Below are 17,865 nucleotides of genomic sequence, written 5' to 3' on the forward strand. Positions count from 1 at the left end.
CACAGTCGCCTGTGAGTAGAGATGCTCCCCGAATAGCAAAATTGTACATCATTTATACATTTCATAGGTCCCTTTGCTCCCCGGTACAACCTCCCTCAATCTTTATTTGGGTTACCTTATCTGTAATACCTTGGATTGACAGACCAGGATCTCAAGATAACCTTAGACCTTAACTAGGATGACTGCATTAGGTTAGAATTTGCTGACCGTACGTGGTGCCTAAAAGTCTTTTCACAGAGTCTCATCAGTTTCTGTTTAAAGTCTTCCATGGTGTCTTATCTTGTCGGACTGGACGTACCTTAATGTTATCTAGTATCCTAGTACATCAATGTTGAATCAGAGGCCTCTGGGTCCTTGGTACTGGAAAGTGTGAGGTCAGCTAGAGCCTTTTTGCCTCTTTTGCTGAGCCGATGTAAAATCCGGCACTTAAACCTTATTTTGCTTATACCCCTAATGACAAATTTCTCTTACAATCCCCCTTTGGCCCTTGGCTATACGCCAAGTAGGCCATATTCCCTGGAAACTACTTCCCTGTGGGCAAGTTCCAGATATGTCCTTTCGCCTGGGTGGCCATCTCCCAAACTTCAGGACCTCCTGTGACTTCTCCCGCAGGACTATATAAGGTAAGTCCTTCCTGCAACACTGTTTAAATTCTCGTCCCTTATTATCTTAATCATAGTGCGTGCCCTAGCATGTCGATTAACCTGTTTAATTCATGCACAGGTTAATCCTAACAGTACCATCAGGACCAGGCCCTGTATTACTACAAATACATGTGATATAATCTTTATCCATGGGTGGATCTGAATATTAAGTCCAATGTTCCACAGTTTTGAATACCAAGGCTGGTCGGCCAGCATCGTGGTAGTGTCTCTTTGTAGGTTGTCTATTTCTTCTATCAGCCGGATATACTGTCGTCTTTGGTTTTGCATTCCTTGCACCAATTGTAATTGTTCCTCACTTAATTCGGGAATCTTTTTTCCTTGCGGTTCCCATACCACCTCCTTGTACCCTTCTCGGAGGGTATCCGTGACCGTTCCGTGGATAATTTCCGTTGTCTCGGGATGTATGTGGTATCCATTTATGTCTATTTTTCCCATTTGCCTGAAACAGAAGTCAGGGTTGGTGATGACACAGGGGGTGACTCCTCCCCTGGTCTTAATCGTCGGGTTGGCTGCTCCTGTGCTCACGCACCAATCTCCAATCCCTTGTGGAGCAGTGATTGTTTCGGAATTGCGTTCGAGAGGAGTGATACTCAGCATGCACCCGTTTGTTTGGTGGAATCCGCAATCACCATCTGTCATTCTTAGCTTACCTCGACATAAAACCACTTGGTTATTTTTATAGCAGTCGGTTATGTCAATACCTTTGGTACTATTGTTAATTTTAATTACCTGTCTGGAGGGTTGATGGTAATGCAACCGTGTTCGGTTTCTTACTTCACTGATATTGTCGGTTTGATATAAGGGGTCTCCCTTTGTTACGTCATACTGTGGTATTGATAACATGAATCCGATCATATTCACTTGTCCAGTAATACATCTAAATTTTGGCACCCATGCGTGACTATTTTTCTGTACCTCGCACGTGTTATTCATGTTTTTGTCTAGAGTCCAATAATTCGGGATCCAATCTGGTATGTACCCATTCTGGAGTTGCTCCAGGTTATATTGTACCTCACTCAGTATCCAGGCCTCATACCTGGAGCAAATGATCTCAGCTTGTTATTGTTTACTTAGGTCATTCCCCGTTGCGTAGATCAAATTTATGGCCTTGACATGTTCCTGTAATGTGTGGGCCACGTAACAGTTCCCCTTCCGTGCCATCTCCCAACCACGCTTGTAGGGCTTGGCTATGTATTTCCCTCCCCAATAAACCACTTAAGATTTGCGTTAAGGTGTTAACGGTCGTCTATTGCATACAGGTCTATAGAATTCACCGTCGCAACCCCTGCCACATAACCCGTGCCTAGTGTTTCCAGTATTCCCCTTTTTGTTCGAGCTTGTTCTGTTCCCTTTCTGATATTAAATCTCAGGGTAGTGGATTCCGGCCTTCGAGGATTCGTTGTGTCAGGTTCTGGTATAGACTTAGTTTCATTCCCACAGAAGCTAGGAAGGATGATATCCGTTAGGTTTAGGACTACCGTAAGTAGTCGCTGACACACCCCAAAATATATCCTTTCCTTAGATTCCTTTATTACTAGCCCCCTTTGGCTCCTGTCTTTATGGACGGGCATATGGGGAGCAGGGGGGCTTGCGTGGTTGTGCTGGGAAGAGTTGTTGTCCCCAAGATTATTGTCGGAGCAGCGGTGGGGGGTCTATCTTGGACAAGGCTGTCCCAACACCATTGGTCCGTACCCACGCACGGGGAGGCTGGGCATACCTTCCACCTGGTCTCCCCTTGTTGTGACCTTCCCGAGAATTGAGTGAAAACGGGCATGCACCTTATCTGTATCCCCTCCCGACGGGTGCAACTTCCTCGTTCTTCTTCTAACACAAAGCATACTGCGGTCTCATTTACTGCTAATGTTATGTCCTTGTTATTGTTCCACCCCACTGTCGGTTAAAATCTTTGTTAAGTTGTGTTATGCCCGTTAGTCCAATAATACAATTTAAATCTATCGTTGTGCCAACTACCACCATTACAGAGAAACATAGAAACATAGAAAATAGGTGCAGGAGTAGGCCATTCGACCCTTCGAGCCTGCACTGCCATTCAATAAGATCATGGCTGATCATTCCCTCAGTACCCCTTTCCTGCTTTCTCTCCATACCCCTTGATCCCCTTAGCCGAAAGGGCCATATTAACTCCCTCTTGAATATATCCAATGAACTGGCATCAACAACTCTCTGCAGCAGGGAATTCCATAGGTTAACAACTCTCTGAGTGAAGAAGTTTCTCCTCATCTCAGTCCTAAATGGCCTATCCCTTATCCTAAGACTATGTCCCCTGGTTCTGGACTTCCCCAATATCGGGAACATTCTTCCCGCATCTAACCTGTCCAGTCCCATCAGATTCTTATACATTTCTCTGAGATCCCCTCTCATCCTTCGAAACTCCAGTGAATAAAGGCCCAGGTAATCCAGTCTCTCCTCATATGATAGTCCAGCCATCCCTGGAATCAGTCTGGTGAACCTTCGCTGCACTCTCTCAATAGCAAGGATGTCCTTCCTCAGATTAGGAGACCAAAACTGAATACAATATTCCAGGTGAGGCCTCACTAAGGCCCTGTACAACTGCAGTAAGACCTCCATGCTCCTATACTCAAATCCCCTAGCCATGAAGGCCAACATACCATTTACCTTCTTCACCGCCTGCTGTACCTGCATGCCAACCTTCAATGACTGATGAACCATGACACCCAGGTCTCGTTGCACCTCCCCTTTTCCTAATCTGCCGCCATTCAGATAATATTCTGCCTTCCTGTTTTTGCCCCCAAAATGGATAACCTCACATTTATCCACATTATACTGCATCTGCCATGCATTTGCCCACTCACCTAACCTGTCCAAGTCACCCTGCAGCCTCTTAGCATCCCCCTCACAGCTCACACCGCCACCCAGTTTAGTGTCATCTGCAAACTTGGAGATATTACACTCAATTCCTTCATCCAAATCGTTAATGTATATTGCAAAGAGCTGGGGTCCCAGCACTGAGCCCTGCGGCACTCCATAGTCATTGCCTGCCATTCTGAAAAGGACCCGTTTATCCCAACTCTCTGCTTCCTGTTTGCCAACCAGTTTTCTATCCACATCAGTACATTACCCCCAATACCATGCGCTTTGATTTTGCACACCAATCTCTTGTGTGGGACCTTGTCAAAAGCCTTTTGAAAGTCCAAATACACCACATCCACTGGTTCTCCCTTGTCCACTCTACTAGTTACATCCTCAAAAAATTCTAGAAGATTCGTCAAGCATGATTTCCCTTTCATAAATCCATGCTGACTTGGACCGATCCTGTCACTGCTTTCCAAATGCACTGCTATTTCATCGTTAATGATTGATTCCAACATTTTCCCCACTACTGATGTCAGGCTAACCGGTCTATAATTACCCGTTTTCTCTCGCCCTCCTTTTTAAAAAATGTGGTGTTACATTAGCTACCCTCCAGTCCATAGGAACTGATCCAGAGTCGATAGACTGTTGGAAAATGATCACCAATGCATCCACCATTCCTAGGGCCACTTCCTTAAGTACTCTGGGATGCAGACTATCAGGCCCCGGGGATTTATCAGCCTTCAATTTTCCTAACACAATTTGCTGCCTAATAAGGATATCCTTCAGTTCCTCCTTCTCACTAGACCCACTGTCCCCTAGTACATTCGGAAGGTTATTTGTGTCTTCCTTCGTGAAGACAGAACCGAAGTATTTGTTCAATTGGTCTGCCGTTTCTTTGTTCCTAATTATAAATTCACCTGAATCCGACTGTAAGGGTCCTACATTTGTCTTCACTTATCTTTTTCTCTTCACCTATTTATAGAAGCTTTTGCAGTCAATTTTTATGTTCCCTGCAAGCTTCCTCTCGTACTCTATTTTCCCCCTCTTAATTAAACCCTTAGTCCTCCTCTATTGAATTCTAAATTTCTCCCAGTCCTCAGGTTTGTTACTTTTTCTAGCCAATTTATATGCCTCTTCCTTGGTTTTAACACTATCCTTAACTTCCCTTGTTAGCCACGGTTGAGCCACCTTCCCCATTTTATTTTTACTCCAGACAGGGATGTACAATTGCTGAAGTTCATCCATGTGATCTTTAAATGTTTGCCATTGCTTATCCACCGTCAACCCTTTAAGTATCATTTGCCAGTCTATTCTAGCCAATTCACGCTTCAAACCATCGAAGTTACCTTTCCTTAAGTTCAGGATCCTAGTTTCTGAATTAACTGTGTCACTCTCCATCTTAATAAAGAATTCTATCATGTTATGGTCACTCTTCTTCAAGGGGCCTCGCACAACAAGATTGCTAATTAGTCCAGACAGGGATGTATAATTGCTGAAGTTCATCCATGTGATCTTTAAAGTTTGCCATTGCTTATCCACCGTCAACCCTTTAAATATCCTTTGCCAGTCTATTCTAGCCAATTCACGCCTCATACCATCGAAGTTACCTTTCATTAAGTTCAGGACCCTAGTTTCCAAATTAACTGTGTCAGTCTCCATCTTAATAAAGAATTCTACCATATTATGGTCACTCTTCCCAAAGGGGCCTCGCACAACAAGATTGCTTATTAGTTCTTTTTCATTACACATCACCCAGTCTAGGATGGCCAGCTCTCTAGTTGGTTCCTCGACATATTGGTCGAGAAAACCATCCCTAATACACCCAGTTTGCTACCAGTTTGGTTAGCCCAATCAATACGTAGATTAAAGGCGTCCATGATAACTGCTGTACCTTTATTGCACAAATCCCTAATTTCTTGTTTGATGCTATCCCCAACCTCGCTACTACTGTTTGGTGGTCTGTACACAACTCCCACTAACGTTTTCTGTCTTTTGGTATTCCGCAGCTCCACCCATACCGATTCCACATCATCCAGGCTAATGTCCCTCCTTACTATTGCATTAATTTCCTCTTTAACCAGCAACGCCACCCTGCCTCCTTTTCCTCTCTGCCTATCCTTCCTAAATGTTGAATACCCCTGGATGTTGAGTTTCCAGCCTTGGTCATCCTGGAACCATGTCTCCGTGATGCCAATTACATCATATCTGTTAACTGCTGTCTGCGCAGTTAATTCGTCCACCTTATTCCGAATACTCCTCGCATTGAGGCACAGAGCCTTCAGGCTTGTCTTTTTAACATACTTTGCCCCTTTAGAATTTTGCTGTAATGTGGCCCTTTTTGTTTTTTGCCTTGGGTTTCTCTGCCCTCCATTTTTATTATTCTGCTTTCTATCTTTTGCTTCTGCCTCCATTTTATTTCCCTCTGTCTCCCTGCATAGGTTCCCATCCCCCTGCCATGTTAGTTTAACTCCTCCCCAACAGCACTAGCAAACACTTCCCCTAGGACATTGGTCCAGTCCTGCCCAGGTGCAGACCGTCCAGTTTGTAATAGTCCCACCTCCCCCAGAACTGGTTCCAATGTCCCAGGAATTTGAATCCTTCCCTTTTGCACCACTCCTCAAGCCACGTATTCATCTGGGCTATCCTACGATTCCTACTCTGACTAGCACGTGACACTGGTAGCAATCCTGAGATTACTACCTTTGAGATCCTACTTTTTAATTTAACTCCTGGCTCCCTAAATTCGTCTCATAGGACCTCGTCCCGTTTTTTACCTATATCGTTGGTACCTCTGTGCACCACGACAACTGGCTGTTCACCCTCCCTTTTCAGAATGTCCTGCACCCGCTCAAAAATTAGGATTTTTAAATCAGAATCACAGCTAATGTTTTCCAACATCTTATAATATAGGCCTTGAGGTCTGTTACTTTCTTCATCAGTGGATGTTCCAGCTCCAAGGAGGGATATGATCCTGTAAAACACAATGTTCTCCTGTGGCCACTGGTTGGTTAGGATCCAAATCGTTTCAACTAGGTCCAGTGTTTCTATTTGCCAACACCTCCCATGTCTACGCAAGCACATGTGTCACTAACCATAATCACCTGGTGAGGTCCGGTCCATTTTGGCAAGAATCGGGGTCTTTCAGGATTTATCTTTACCATGACCCGGCTCCCTATTTGGGGTACCTGAACCTTTTGTTCCTTCGTGTCCCTTTCTAGATCACTAATAGTTTGTTGGTCTCTGGCTTGTGCTCGTTATTCATGTGATTGTTTACAGAGTTCCATCACAAACCTCCGTATCTTATCCTTGTAGGGCCCTTCGTCATCACTTCCAGTAACCAGCACTTCTGGCAGCCTCATGGCTCTTCCTGTCATTAGTTCAAAGGGGGTCAGTCCGGTTACTAGGATTCATTAGGATTCGTGGTACTAACTCAACCCACCCCTGTCTGGTCTCTTCGATTGCCTTAGCCGTTTTTAAGGTCCTATTCATTCGCTCTACCAATCCGGAAGACTCCGGGTGGTATGGGATGTGGAATTTTTGTTTAATCCCTAGCAGGGCGCAAGCTTGCTTCATGATTTTTCCCGTAAAGTGTGTACCCTGGTCTGAGTCCAACTATAATGGCATTCCCCACCTGGGTATTATTTCCCTGGCCAGGATCTTAGCTACTGTATCAGTGGTGCAATTTCTAGTGGCGAAGGCTTCTACCCATTTTGTAAATTGGTTTATCATTACCAGACAGTACATTTTTCCCCTTTGGCTAGGCAGTGGCCCAGTAAAGTCTATTTGTAGGGCTTCTCAGGGTCCCTTTGGGCGTGTTTGGTGTCCCAGCCGGACCTTTATCTTTTTCCCCGGGTTGTGTTTAGCACATGTTATACATCTCCTACAATGGTTTTCTATATCTCTACCCATTCCATTGCACCACCAACATCGTGACATGGAGTTCATCATGCCGGTCCTACCGGTGTGGGTGTATCCATGGTAAAGACTCAATAGGTTCTGTTGGGTACATTCCAGAGCCACTACATTGTCATCATTCCTCCAAACTCCATCCGCCCCCCTTTTAGCTCCATTCTGTTCCCACACTTCTGTTTCTTGCGGAGTGGATTCTCCTTGTATCGTGAGTATGTTTACTTCCTCCATTTGGGTAATACATGAGTCAATCGGGGTGTTACTAGTCATATCTAATTCGGCTGCCTGTTTGGTAGCTTCGTCTGCCCTGGCATTTCCCTGCTGGTGCCTGTCTGTGATCTTCAGATGCATTTTAATTTTTATCACTACACATTCCTGAGGGAGGAGGGATGCTTCTACCAAGTCCTTAACTATCTCTTCATGCCTAATGGGTCCCCCTCCCGCTGTCACATACCCCCGCCTCTTCCAAGCAGTCATATAATCATGTACCACCCCGAAGACGTAATGGCTATCGGTGTATACGTTGACCCTTTTCCCTGCTGCTAATTTTAATGCTTCAGTGAGGGCTACCAATTCTGCCACCTGAGCCGATAGGTTTCCCTCTAAGGGTCCCCTTTTCCTGACTTGTCCATTGTTGTCCACCACTGCCCATCCTGTTCGTGGGGTTCTGTCTACATATCGACGGGATCCATCCACATAGAGGTCCATATCTGCCTTTTAGAAACATAGAAACATAGAAACATAGAAAATAGGTGCAGGAGTAGGCCATTTGGCCCTTCGAGCCTGCACCGCCATTCAATGAGTTCATGGCTGAACATGCAGCTTCAGTACCCCATTCCTGCTTTCTCGCCATACCCCTTGATCCCCCTAGTAGTAAGGACTTCATCTAACTCCTTTTTGAATATATTTAGTGAATTGGCCTCAACAACTTTCTGTGGTAGAGAATTCCACAGGTTCACCACTCTCTGGGTGAAGAAGTTTCTCCTCATCTCGGTCCTAAATGGCTTACCCCTTATCCTGAGACTGTGTCCCCTGGTTCTGGACTTCCCCAACATTGGGAACATTCTTCCTGCATCTAACCTGTCTAAACCCCGTCAGAATTTTAAACGTTTCTATGAGGTCCCCTCTCATTCTTCTGAACTCCAGTGAATACAAGCCCAGTTGATCCAGTCTTTCTTGATAGGTCAGGTGAACCTTCGCTGCACTCCCTCAATAGCAAGAATGTCCTTCCTCAGGTTAGGAGACCAAAACTGTACACAATACTCCAGGTGTGGCCTCACCAAGGCCCTGTACAACTGTAGCAACACCTCCCTGCCCCTGTACTCAAATCCCCTCGCTATGAAGGCCAACATGCCATTTGCTTTCTTAACCGCCTGCTGTACCTGCATGCCAACCTTCAATGACTGATGTACCATGACACCCAGGTCTCTTTGCACCTCCCCTTTTCCTAATCTGTCACCATTCAGATAATAGTCTGTCTCTCTGTTTTTACCACCAAAGTGGATAACCTCACATTTATCCACATTATACTTCATCTGCCATGCATTTGCCCACTCACCTAACCTATCCAAGTCACTCTGCAGCCTTATAGCATCCTCCTCGCAGCTCACACTGCCACCCAACTTAGTGTCATCCGCAAATTTGGAGATACTACATTTAATCCCCTCGTCTAAATCATTAATGTACAGTGTAAACAGCTGGGGCCCCAGCACAGAACCTTTCGGTACCCCACTAGTCACTGCCTGCCATTCTGAAAAGTCCCCAATTACTCCTACTCTTTGATTCCTGTCTGACAACCAGTTCTCAATCCATGTCAGCACACTACCCCCAATCCCATGTGCTTTAACTTTGCACATTGATCTCTTGTGTGGGACCTTGTCGAAAGCCTTCTGAAAGTCCAAATATACCACATCAACTGGTTCTCCCTTGTCCACTCTACTGGAAACATCCTCAAAAAACTCCAGAAGATTTGTCAAGCATGATTTCCCTTTCACAAATCCATGCTAACTTGGACCTATCATGTCACTTCTTTCCAAATGCACTGCTATGACATCCTTCATCATTGATTCCATCGTTTTGCCCACTACCTATGTCAGGCTGACCGGTCTATAATTCCCTGTTATCTCTCTCCCTCCTTTTTTAAAAGTGTGGTTACATTGGCTACCCTCCACTCCATAGGAACTGATCCAGAGTCAATGGAATATTGGAAAATGACTGTCAATGCATCCGTTATTTCCAAGGCCACCTCCTTAAGTACTCTGGGATGCAGTCCATCAGCCCCTGGGGATTTATCGGCCTTCAATCCCATCAATTTCCCCAATACAATTTCCCGACTAATAAGGATTTCCCTCAGTTCCTCCTCCTTACTAGACCCTCCGACCCCTTTTATATCCGGAAGGTTGTTTGTGTTCTCCTTAGTGAATACCGAACCAAAGTACTTGTTCAATTGGTCCGCCATTTCTTTGTTCCCCGTTATGACTTCCCCTGATTCTGACTGCAGGGGACCTACGTTTGTCTTTACTAACCTTTTTCTCTTTACATATCTATAGAAACTTTTGCAATCCGTCTTAATGTTCCCTGCAAGCTTCTTCTCGTACTCCATTTTCCCTGCCCTAATCAAACCCTTTGTCCTCCTCTGCTGAGTTCTAAATTTCTCCCAGTCCCCGGGTTCGCTGCTATTTCTGGCCAATTTGTATGCCACTTCCTTGGCTTTAATACTATCCCTGATTTCCCTTGATAGCCACGGTTGAGCCACCTTCCCTTTTTTATTTTTACGCCAGACAGGAATGTACAATTGTTGTAATTCATCCATGCGGTCTCTAAATGTCTGCCATTGCCCATCCACAGTCAACCCCTTAAGTATCATTAGCCAATCTATCTTAGCCAATTCATGCCTCATACCTTCAAAGTTACCCTTCTTTAAGTTCTGGACCATGGTCTCTGAATTAACTGTTTCATTCTCCATCCTAATGCAGAATTCCACCATATTATGATCACTCTTCCCCAAGGGGCCTCGCACAACGAGATTGCTAATTAATCCTCTCTCATTACACAAAACCCAGTCTAAGATGGCCTCCCCCCTAGTTGGTTCCTCGACATATTGGTCTAAAAAATCATCCCTTATGCACTCCAGGAAATCCTCCTCCACCGTATTGCTTCCAGTTTGGTTAGCCCAATCTATGTGCATATTAAAGTCACCCATTATAACTGCTGCACCTTTATTGCATGCACCCCTAATTTCCTGTTTGATGCCCTCCCCAACATCACTACTACTGTTTGGAGGTCTGTACACAACTCCCACTAACGTTTTTTGCCCTTTGGTGTTCTGCAGCTCTACCCATATAGATTCCACATCATCCAAGCTAATGTCCTTCCTAACTATTGCCTTAATCTCCTCCTTAACCAACAATGCTACCCCACCTCCTTTTCCTTTTATTCTATCCTTCCTGAATGTTGAATACCCCTGGATATTGAGTTCCCAGCCCTGATCATCCTGGAGCCATGTCTCCGTAATCCCAATCACATCATATTTGTTAACATCTATTTGCACAATTAATTCATCCACCTTATTACGGATACTCCTTGCATTAAGACCCAAAGCCTTCAGGCTTGTTTTTTTTAACACCCTTTGTCCTTTTAGAATTTTGCTGTACAATGGCCCTTTTTGTTCTTTGCCTTGGGTTTCTCTGCCCTCCACTTTTCCTCATCTCCTTTCTGTCTTTTGCTTTTGCCTCCTTTTTGTTTCCCTCTGTCTCCCTGCATTGGTTCCCATCTCCCTACCATATTAGTTTAACTCCTCCCCAACAGCACTAGCAAACACTCCTCCTTGGACATTGGTTCCGGTCCTGCCCAGGTGCAGACCGTCCGGTTTGTACTGGTCCCACCTCCCCCAGAACCGGTTCCAATGCCCCAGGAATTTGAATCCCTCCTGCTGCACCACTGCTCAAGCCACGTATTCAGCTGCGCTATCCTGCGATTCCTACTCTGACTAGCACGTGGCACTGGTAGCAATCCCGAGATGACTACTTTTGAGGTCCTACTTTTTAATTTAGCTCCCGGCTCCTTAAATTCATTTCGTAGGACCTCATCCCTTTTTTTTACCTATGTCGTTGGTACCAATGTGCACCACGACAACTGGCTGATCTCCCTCCCTTTTTAGAATGTCCTGCATCTGCTCCGGGAGATCCTGGACCCTTGCACCAGGGAGGCAACATACCATCCTGGAGTCTCGGTTGCGGCCGCAGAAATGCCTATCTATTCCCCTTACAATTGAATCCCCTATCAGTATTGCTCTTCCACTCTTTTTCCTGCCCTTCTGTGCAACAGAGCCAGCCATGGTGCCATGAACTTGGCTGCTGCTACCCTCCCCTGATGAGTCTTCCCCTCAACAGTACCCAAAGCAGTGTTTCAAGCGGAGTTTCGTTAATCTGACTCCCTTCCCCCTCATTTCCTGTGAGACCACACTGGTGTTCTTTACCTTCAGTGACTATCCATCCTGCGGGATTATTCCCGTTGTCCTTTATTATAGTCACGGCGCCGTTTGGGGGTAAGAGCATTGCTTCCCAATTGGCGCGTCGTGCGTCGGATACGGTTCTCAACCTTCCTGTGTTAAGTAATTCCACGAGGGTATGTGGCGTGTGTAAGATGACCTGCCTGGTCATCACTATAGGCTCGCTGGCCCTCACGGCCCATGCCGCACAATCGAGAGGTGCAACACATCAGGACAGCCCTGCGGCCACCGGTCCTTGTTTCGTGGAATAGTATGCCACAGGCCTTTGCCGATCCCCGTGTTCCTGGGTTACCACCACATTGTAATGGGTCTCACTATTGTACATATACAGGTGGCAGGGTCTATTCTGATCCAGCAATCCCAAGGCGGGTGCACTCATAAGGGCTTGCTTAATGTCGCTTTTTTGGATCCTCTTCCTATCCCTTGAATATTAACCGTGGTTCTTGTAAATGGGAGGTCTAGATTAGTTATGGATACCAATGCTCCCGCGCCTACTAGCATGTTGCACTGCCAGCCCCCTAACACTGCACTAATAAACATATGGGGATCTAGCGTCGGCCGTCCCAACCTTTCCTCGGGGGCCGGGAACCCCTAGCGGGTACTGACCAAGTTGAGTACGTTGATGAGCTCCTCGTTAGAGGGTGGCTCCGGAGGGGCTGGCAGTGTTGCTTGTCGGAGAATTTCCATCAGTTCCTCATGCGTGATGGGCGGCCCTGTCTGTTTTCTGGTTTGCTAGGGGCCCTTTCCTGCTGCCCCGCCTCCTGCTGCCCAGCATCTTTTTGCTACTTGTCCCAGTTTGTTGCAATTATGGCACCTGGGTTTATCCGTCCCTTTTTCAGCCTGCCTTTCCGGGCAATCTCTTCTAAAATGCCCATCCTGATGACATGTGTAACACGTCAAGGGGGCTGCACGGAGGTCCCCCCTATCTTCCTTTCCTCCCGTTACTAATGCTGCCGCCACTATCTTGGCTACCTTTTGCTTGGCCTTTAATTCCTCCACATTTTGTGCCTATTCTATGATTTCGTCATAATCATTTCCTATCTTGAACCCGAGCTAAATTATTTTTTGATGTGCCTCCCCAGCCCATCCTTAAACATTTCTAAAAATGCCGCGTCCTCTTTATCGGGGTTGTTAGCACCGGAGTGGTCCTTGTACGCGAGCCATTTCCGCTCTCCATATTCCCCTACAGTTTCGTTTTGGTTTTTGGATTACTTTTAATATCCTGCTCCAGTCCCCAACATGCATCCATCCCGTGTTTGAGGTCTAGTATCCGCTGTGCCTTAGTTTGCATCGGGTTTCCCATCACCATCCAGTCGCCGTTTTGCACGGCTTGGGTAGCCCTTTGCCAGTTTACATTACCGGTTTTGGCCTTTACCAGACCGTGTACTTCTCCTAGGGTTAGATCATGTGCATCGAGCATTTCCTCAACCTTTTGCCAGAATTCTGTATTTCTGCTATTTGGTTTGAGGGTGGATAAATCTTTTAGCAGTGTCTGCCTCTCATGGGGGGTAAGGAGAACTTGGTGTACGGTGACGTGAGCGGGTTGCTGCCCATGTGCAGGGACGGTGGTAGTACGTACGGGAGCTGCCTGTACGTACCTGTCATATGCCGGGGGCCCTTCCTGGGTCCTGTTATTATCTTGGGGCTCCCCCACCTGTACCTCTTTCAGGGAGGGGTATATTTGGGGCACTGGGGGGTTATTTTTGGGTCGGTTGTTGCTGATGCACACTGTAGAGTCCGTCCGTTCTCCTTCACAGCCTTTTCTAATTCTGTTATTTTAGTTTTTAATTCCTGAATCAATTCAGTGTGGGTATCTTTCTTTTACCTGTTCCTGGTAACAGGTAAGGATAATTACTTGGGCCATTTCAACCTTGTGTTTGGTCTGACTATCCCACCATTTGTTCTGTCTATCGGGGGTATCCGTGGGCTGCCACCCTTTCCGTTTCATTTCTTCCATTAATATTGCGTATTTTTTGTCCAGCAAATTTACTGGAGACCCTTTTGGTCCCCAGTTACATTCTTCCTCCATTTTTTTGCTGGCCTGGGTTTCTGTTCCCTCATTGGTTTTATTTGCCTTTTTACTAGCCGAGTTACCCATCTTACTTTGGGGAAGGTGTAGGGATCTTGGGCATTCCCTTTAATTCGTGATTGGGACGTAGGACGTCGTCTATATGTCTCCCCTTGGTGCCGTACACTCGTACTGCCACGCTTCTGGGTCAATATGTCTCGTCTCTGCGGGGACATCGTCTATATATCTTCCTTTTACGCCGTACACCTGTACTGTCATGCTCCCAGGTCAATATGTCTCGTCCCTGCGCCGTGCGCTTGTACCACTTTGGGTCAATAGGGCTTGTCCATATGTCTTCCCTTGCATCGTACCCTCGCACTGCCGTGCTTCCTACACACGCGCATCTTAGAGTATAGCCTTTAACCCCCTCCCACCCCTAGATTGTCCTTGTCCTCTGTCTCCGTCCTTCCGGGACCTGCTACAGATGGTTCCTGGTACAGATGTCCTGCCCTCCCGGTTTACAACGCCCCAGCTCTAACTTGAAGGTGGTAAATTAAAACATATTCACCCCAACAGCTGGATCATTGTTCCGTTTGGGAAGTTCTTGTACCCTGCTCGCAGCACCAAATTGACGGGGAAAAATGGGAAGGCTTCTCCTCCCACGAGCAGGCCCTCTGATATAAAGGGTCGACGCGCGCCCCAACCCGCATAGCAGCCCTCAAAGTTAGCAGACGGAGACGGATGGCAAGGTTTAACAATCTTTAATTATGAACGTACGGGAACACTTCTCATCACAGCCGCCTGTGAGCGGAGATGCTCCCCGAATAGCATAATCGTACATCATTTATACATTTCATAGGCCCCTTCGCTCCCTGGCATGACCTTCCTCGATCTGTATTTGGATTACCTTATCCGTAATACCTGGATTGACAGACCAGGATCTCAAGACAACCTTAGACCTTAACTAGGATGACTGCATTAGGTTAGAATTTGCTGACCATACATGGTGCCTAAAAGTCTGTTTAGAATCTTTTCACAGAGTCTTATCAGTATCTGTTTAAAGTCTTCCATGGTGTCTTATCTTGTCGGACTGGATGTACCTTAATGTTATCTAGTATCCTAGTACATCAATGTTGAATCAGAGGCCTCTGGGTCCTTGGTACTGGAATGTGTGAGGTCAGCTAGAGCCTTTTTGCCTCTTTTGATGAGCCGATGTAGAAGCTTTAAACCTTATTTCGCTTATACCCCTAATGCCAAATTTCTCTTACACATACCAATAGCTTACATATTACAATAGTTCTCTCTTTCATACATAATAGCAGCACACAACCTTTTCTCCACTGGTCACATTCTTGAATTGGTCGGAAAATTTTTATTTTAAAATACCAAATATATGTGATTGTCTCATGTCTGGTACTAGAGGTTTTTCCACACAATTTAAACCAACCCAAATTCCACCATGGCCATAATGAAAGTTTGGTTTTTCCCAGGTTAATTAACCTCAATAATTCCAAATTAATTCAAACCAATTTCAAATTAACCAGTGCCAGTTGAAAAAACTATACAGACACACACACACTTAAAGACAAGTTACAAACCATCCACATGCTTTTAACATTACCATTCACACTGAAACATCAGAGGTTTTTAGTCCAGCATTCCTCCACCCGTGCCCATAACCTGCTGTAATGTGGCCACTAAAATTTGTACTGGGCCATCGGCTGCCTTCTTGTGACTCTGTTTTGCCTCAGCACCCTCGTAACCTGGCTTCCCTCCTTTCGGAAGCCTACAATTCCTGCTCCAGTGTCCCAAATTCCCACAGTTATAACACTTTTGGGATTGACCCGCATTACCTTCCTCTTGTCTTCATTCTTTCTTTTGCCTAAACATTCCTTTAACTTCGTGCACTCTGCTCCCTACTACCGCCCCTGCGTCTGACTGTGCCTCGGACTCCCTGAGCTCTGCCTCCAACTTGCCAACCTGCTCATCTAGCAGTTGGACTTGTCTTTGTAGATAGACGAGCCATATCGCCTTTTAAATTCTGCGCCTATGCTCCTTGCTATTTGTCCATTCTGCCGCCACGTCCACTGGACGCTCAGCATGCAGCAAGACTAGCACCCATTTCTTAGTGATGTTAACCTTCTTAAATACATATGAAGAAATCCCTTCCTCCATTTGGGTTCTTTCGCCAGAAGCGCTGTCCATGACTGATCTACACTCCTTTTACCCGGGACCTGCCGCAGTCACCAGAGATGTAAGTTGTTTTGATCCTAGTCCAATTGCTAGACGGACGGCTCGTATCGCCCGCACCTTACGAAAGTTCTAGACGCGGCAATTATTATTCAGAGTGTAAATGAAATGAGTTACGGACAGGAATTCCTCAGTGAAAAATCATACTTGTATTTATTTGGTCTAACATACACTGGCTAAAACATGCACTACTAAACAAAATCACTGTCTCGTGGAGAATAAAATCCAGGTTACAAACAACATACATACCGTACAGAAATGAGACCTAGTAACATGCAGTAATTCCCTGGTGAATTCTAACTCTACGCCTACCAACGAATTACCCAGTCGGAGCTTCCTCCCCAGAATAGCCCTGAAAAGCTTCACTTCTGAGAAAACCCTGAGCCCGTAGTCTCACCCAACTCGCCTGGGATCTCTGGTTACTGGCTTGGGACACTCGTGATCATGCTCACCACTACACCCACAGTTGGTTTCCTCGCTCAGCTCAGCTGTGGGAAGTCACTGCCTGGTTTTCAGTCTCGGCGGCTTCTTCTGTGGAACTGCAGCTTCCTCCTAGTACATCGATCTTGGTGGAGCCAGAGAGAGCTCTCCCTGGATACAAGCTGCAAGCTTCAAGCTTCACTAAAAATAAAGTGCAAAAAGACCTTGTCTTTATGGGAGTCTTGCTACACCCTATCTTTCCCGCCAATCTTTAAAATCCTTTCGTTTCTAAGTACAGGTACTTAGTCAGTGATAGGCCATCCATCCCATATGTATTGGACTGATAGCCCTTAGTCTGGGCATTTCTCTCAGTCTTTGTGTTGGGAAAGACCTGGCTCCTCTTTGTCTGGCCAGGCTAGTGGGTTCATTGTTCTGCTTTCCTTCTGAGATGGAGGTGAGAAGTGCTTTTGCATATTAGAGTGGCTTTGTCAATGGCCCTCCTTCCTGGCCGACAGCTCTTTTGTCAATGGATGATTGACAGTTTTTTTGTCACAGCTAAGTGCCATGTGGCCTCTGGAGTTTTAACAAAACCATCTTTTTCACGTATCTGCACAGGCCAATCCCAGCACAGAGAAAATACCCTCAGAAAAACCCATAAAGTCCACGAAATATTCTCGACTGAGTCCATTCTTTAAACAGAAACTTTGCGATCTCTTCACCTTTCAAATACCTGGGGAGTGAAATTGGTGGTAGCTGCAAAACGGACGATAACGAGTCCGCCATCTGTTTTGCACCCTGCCGGTTTATATTTGCGATTGAATACAACCAAAGAGCAAATTCACCCCCATGGTTTCAAGCAGATTCTCACACCTCCTGGACAAGACAAACCTCTCAAAACTCTTGCTAATGAGACTGTTCTATTTGTCATGGCATTACTATGGATGTTGGTGGATAGGGGTTTGACCTCCATCTTCACAAAATACAATTAAGTCTAGCAAGCAAAAATATGTACATTTGTATCACCAAGCACAGCTCAATTTAGCAAAAGATCAATAAGCCTCGTACATCCCACCCCACTGGGTGTAAAAATAGTGGCACCTGTAGGTCATTTTCTGTGAAAATGACAAGAGTAGGTGAGTTTTGTGTAAAATTTTCCATTCATCAAACAAAACCAGGTGCAAATTTGATACCATCAGAGGTTAACCACAGTTTATTTTTACAAACACAAACTGCTCATGCTTCAGTTGCTATGCTACATGCTGCTATTT

At 45.7% G+C, this 17,865-nt stretch overlaps 1 protein-coding gene across 1 annotated transcript in view; it reads right to left on the reverse strand.

Moving 5' to 3' along the window:
- Positions 1-16,564: 16,564 nt before the first annotated feature.
- The window catches only part of LOC139276112 (E3 ubiquitin-protein ligase DZIP3-like), a 136,811-nt gene continuing 135,510 nt past the window's right edge, over positions 16,565-17,865 (reverse strand). The window contains exon 32 of the mRNA XM_070893620.1: positions 16,565-16,798. Within this exon, the coding sequence (XP_070749721.1) occupies positions 16,796-16,798 (3 nt within the window). The 3' untranslated portion in view covers positions 16,565-16,795. The remainder of the gene's footprint in view (positions 16,799-17,865) is intronic.

Source organism: Pristiophorus japonicus, chromosome 11 (assembly GCF_044704955.1).
Source record: "Pristiophorus japonicus isolate sPriJap1 chromosome 11, sPriJap1.hap1, whole genome shotgun sequence".
In the NCBI taxonomy this organism is placed as follows: domain Eukaryota; kingdom Metazoa; phylum Chordata; class Chondrichthyes; family Pristiophoridae; genus Pristiophorus; species Pristiophorus japonicus.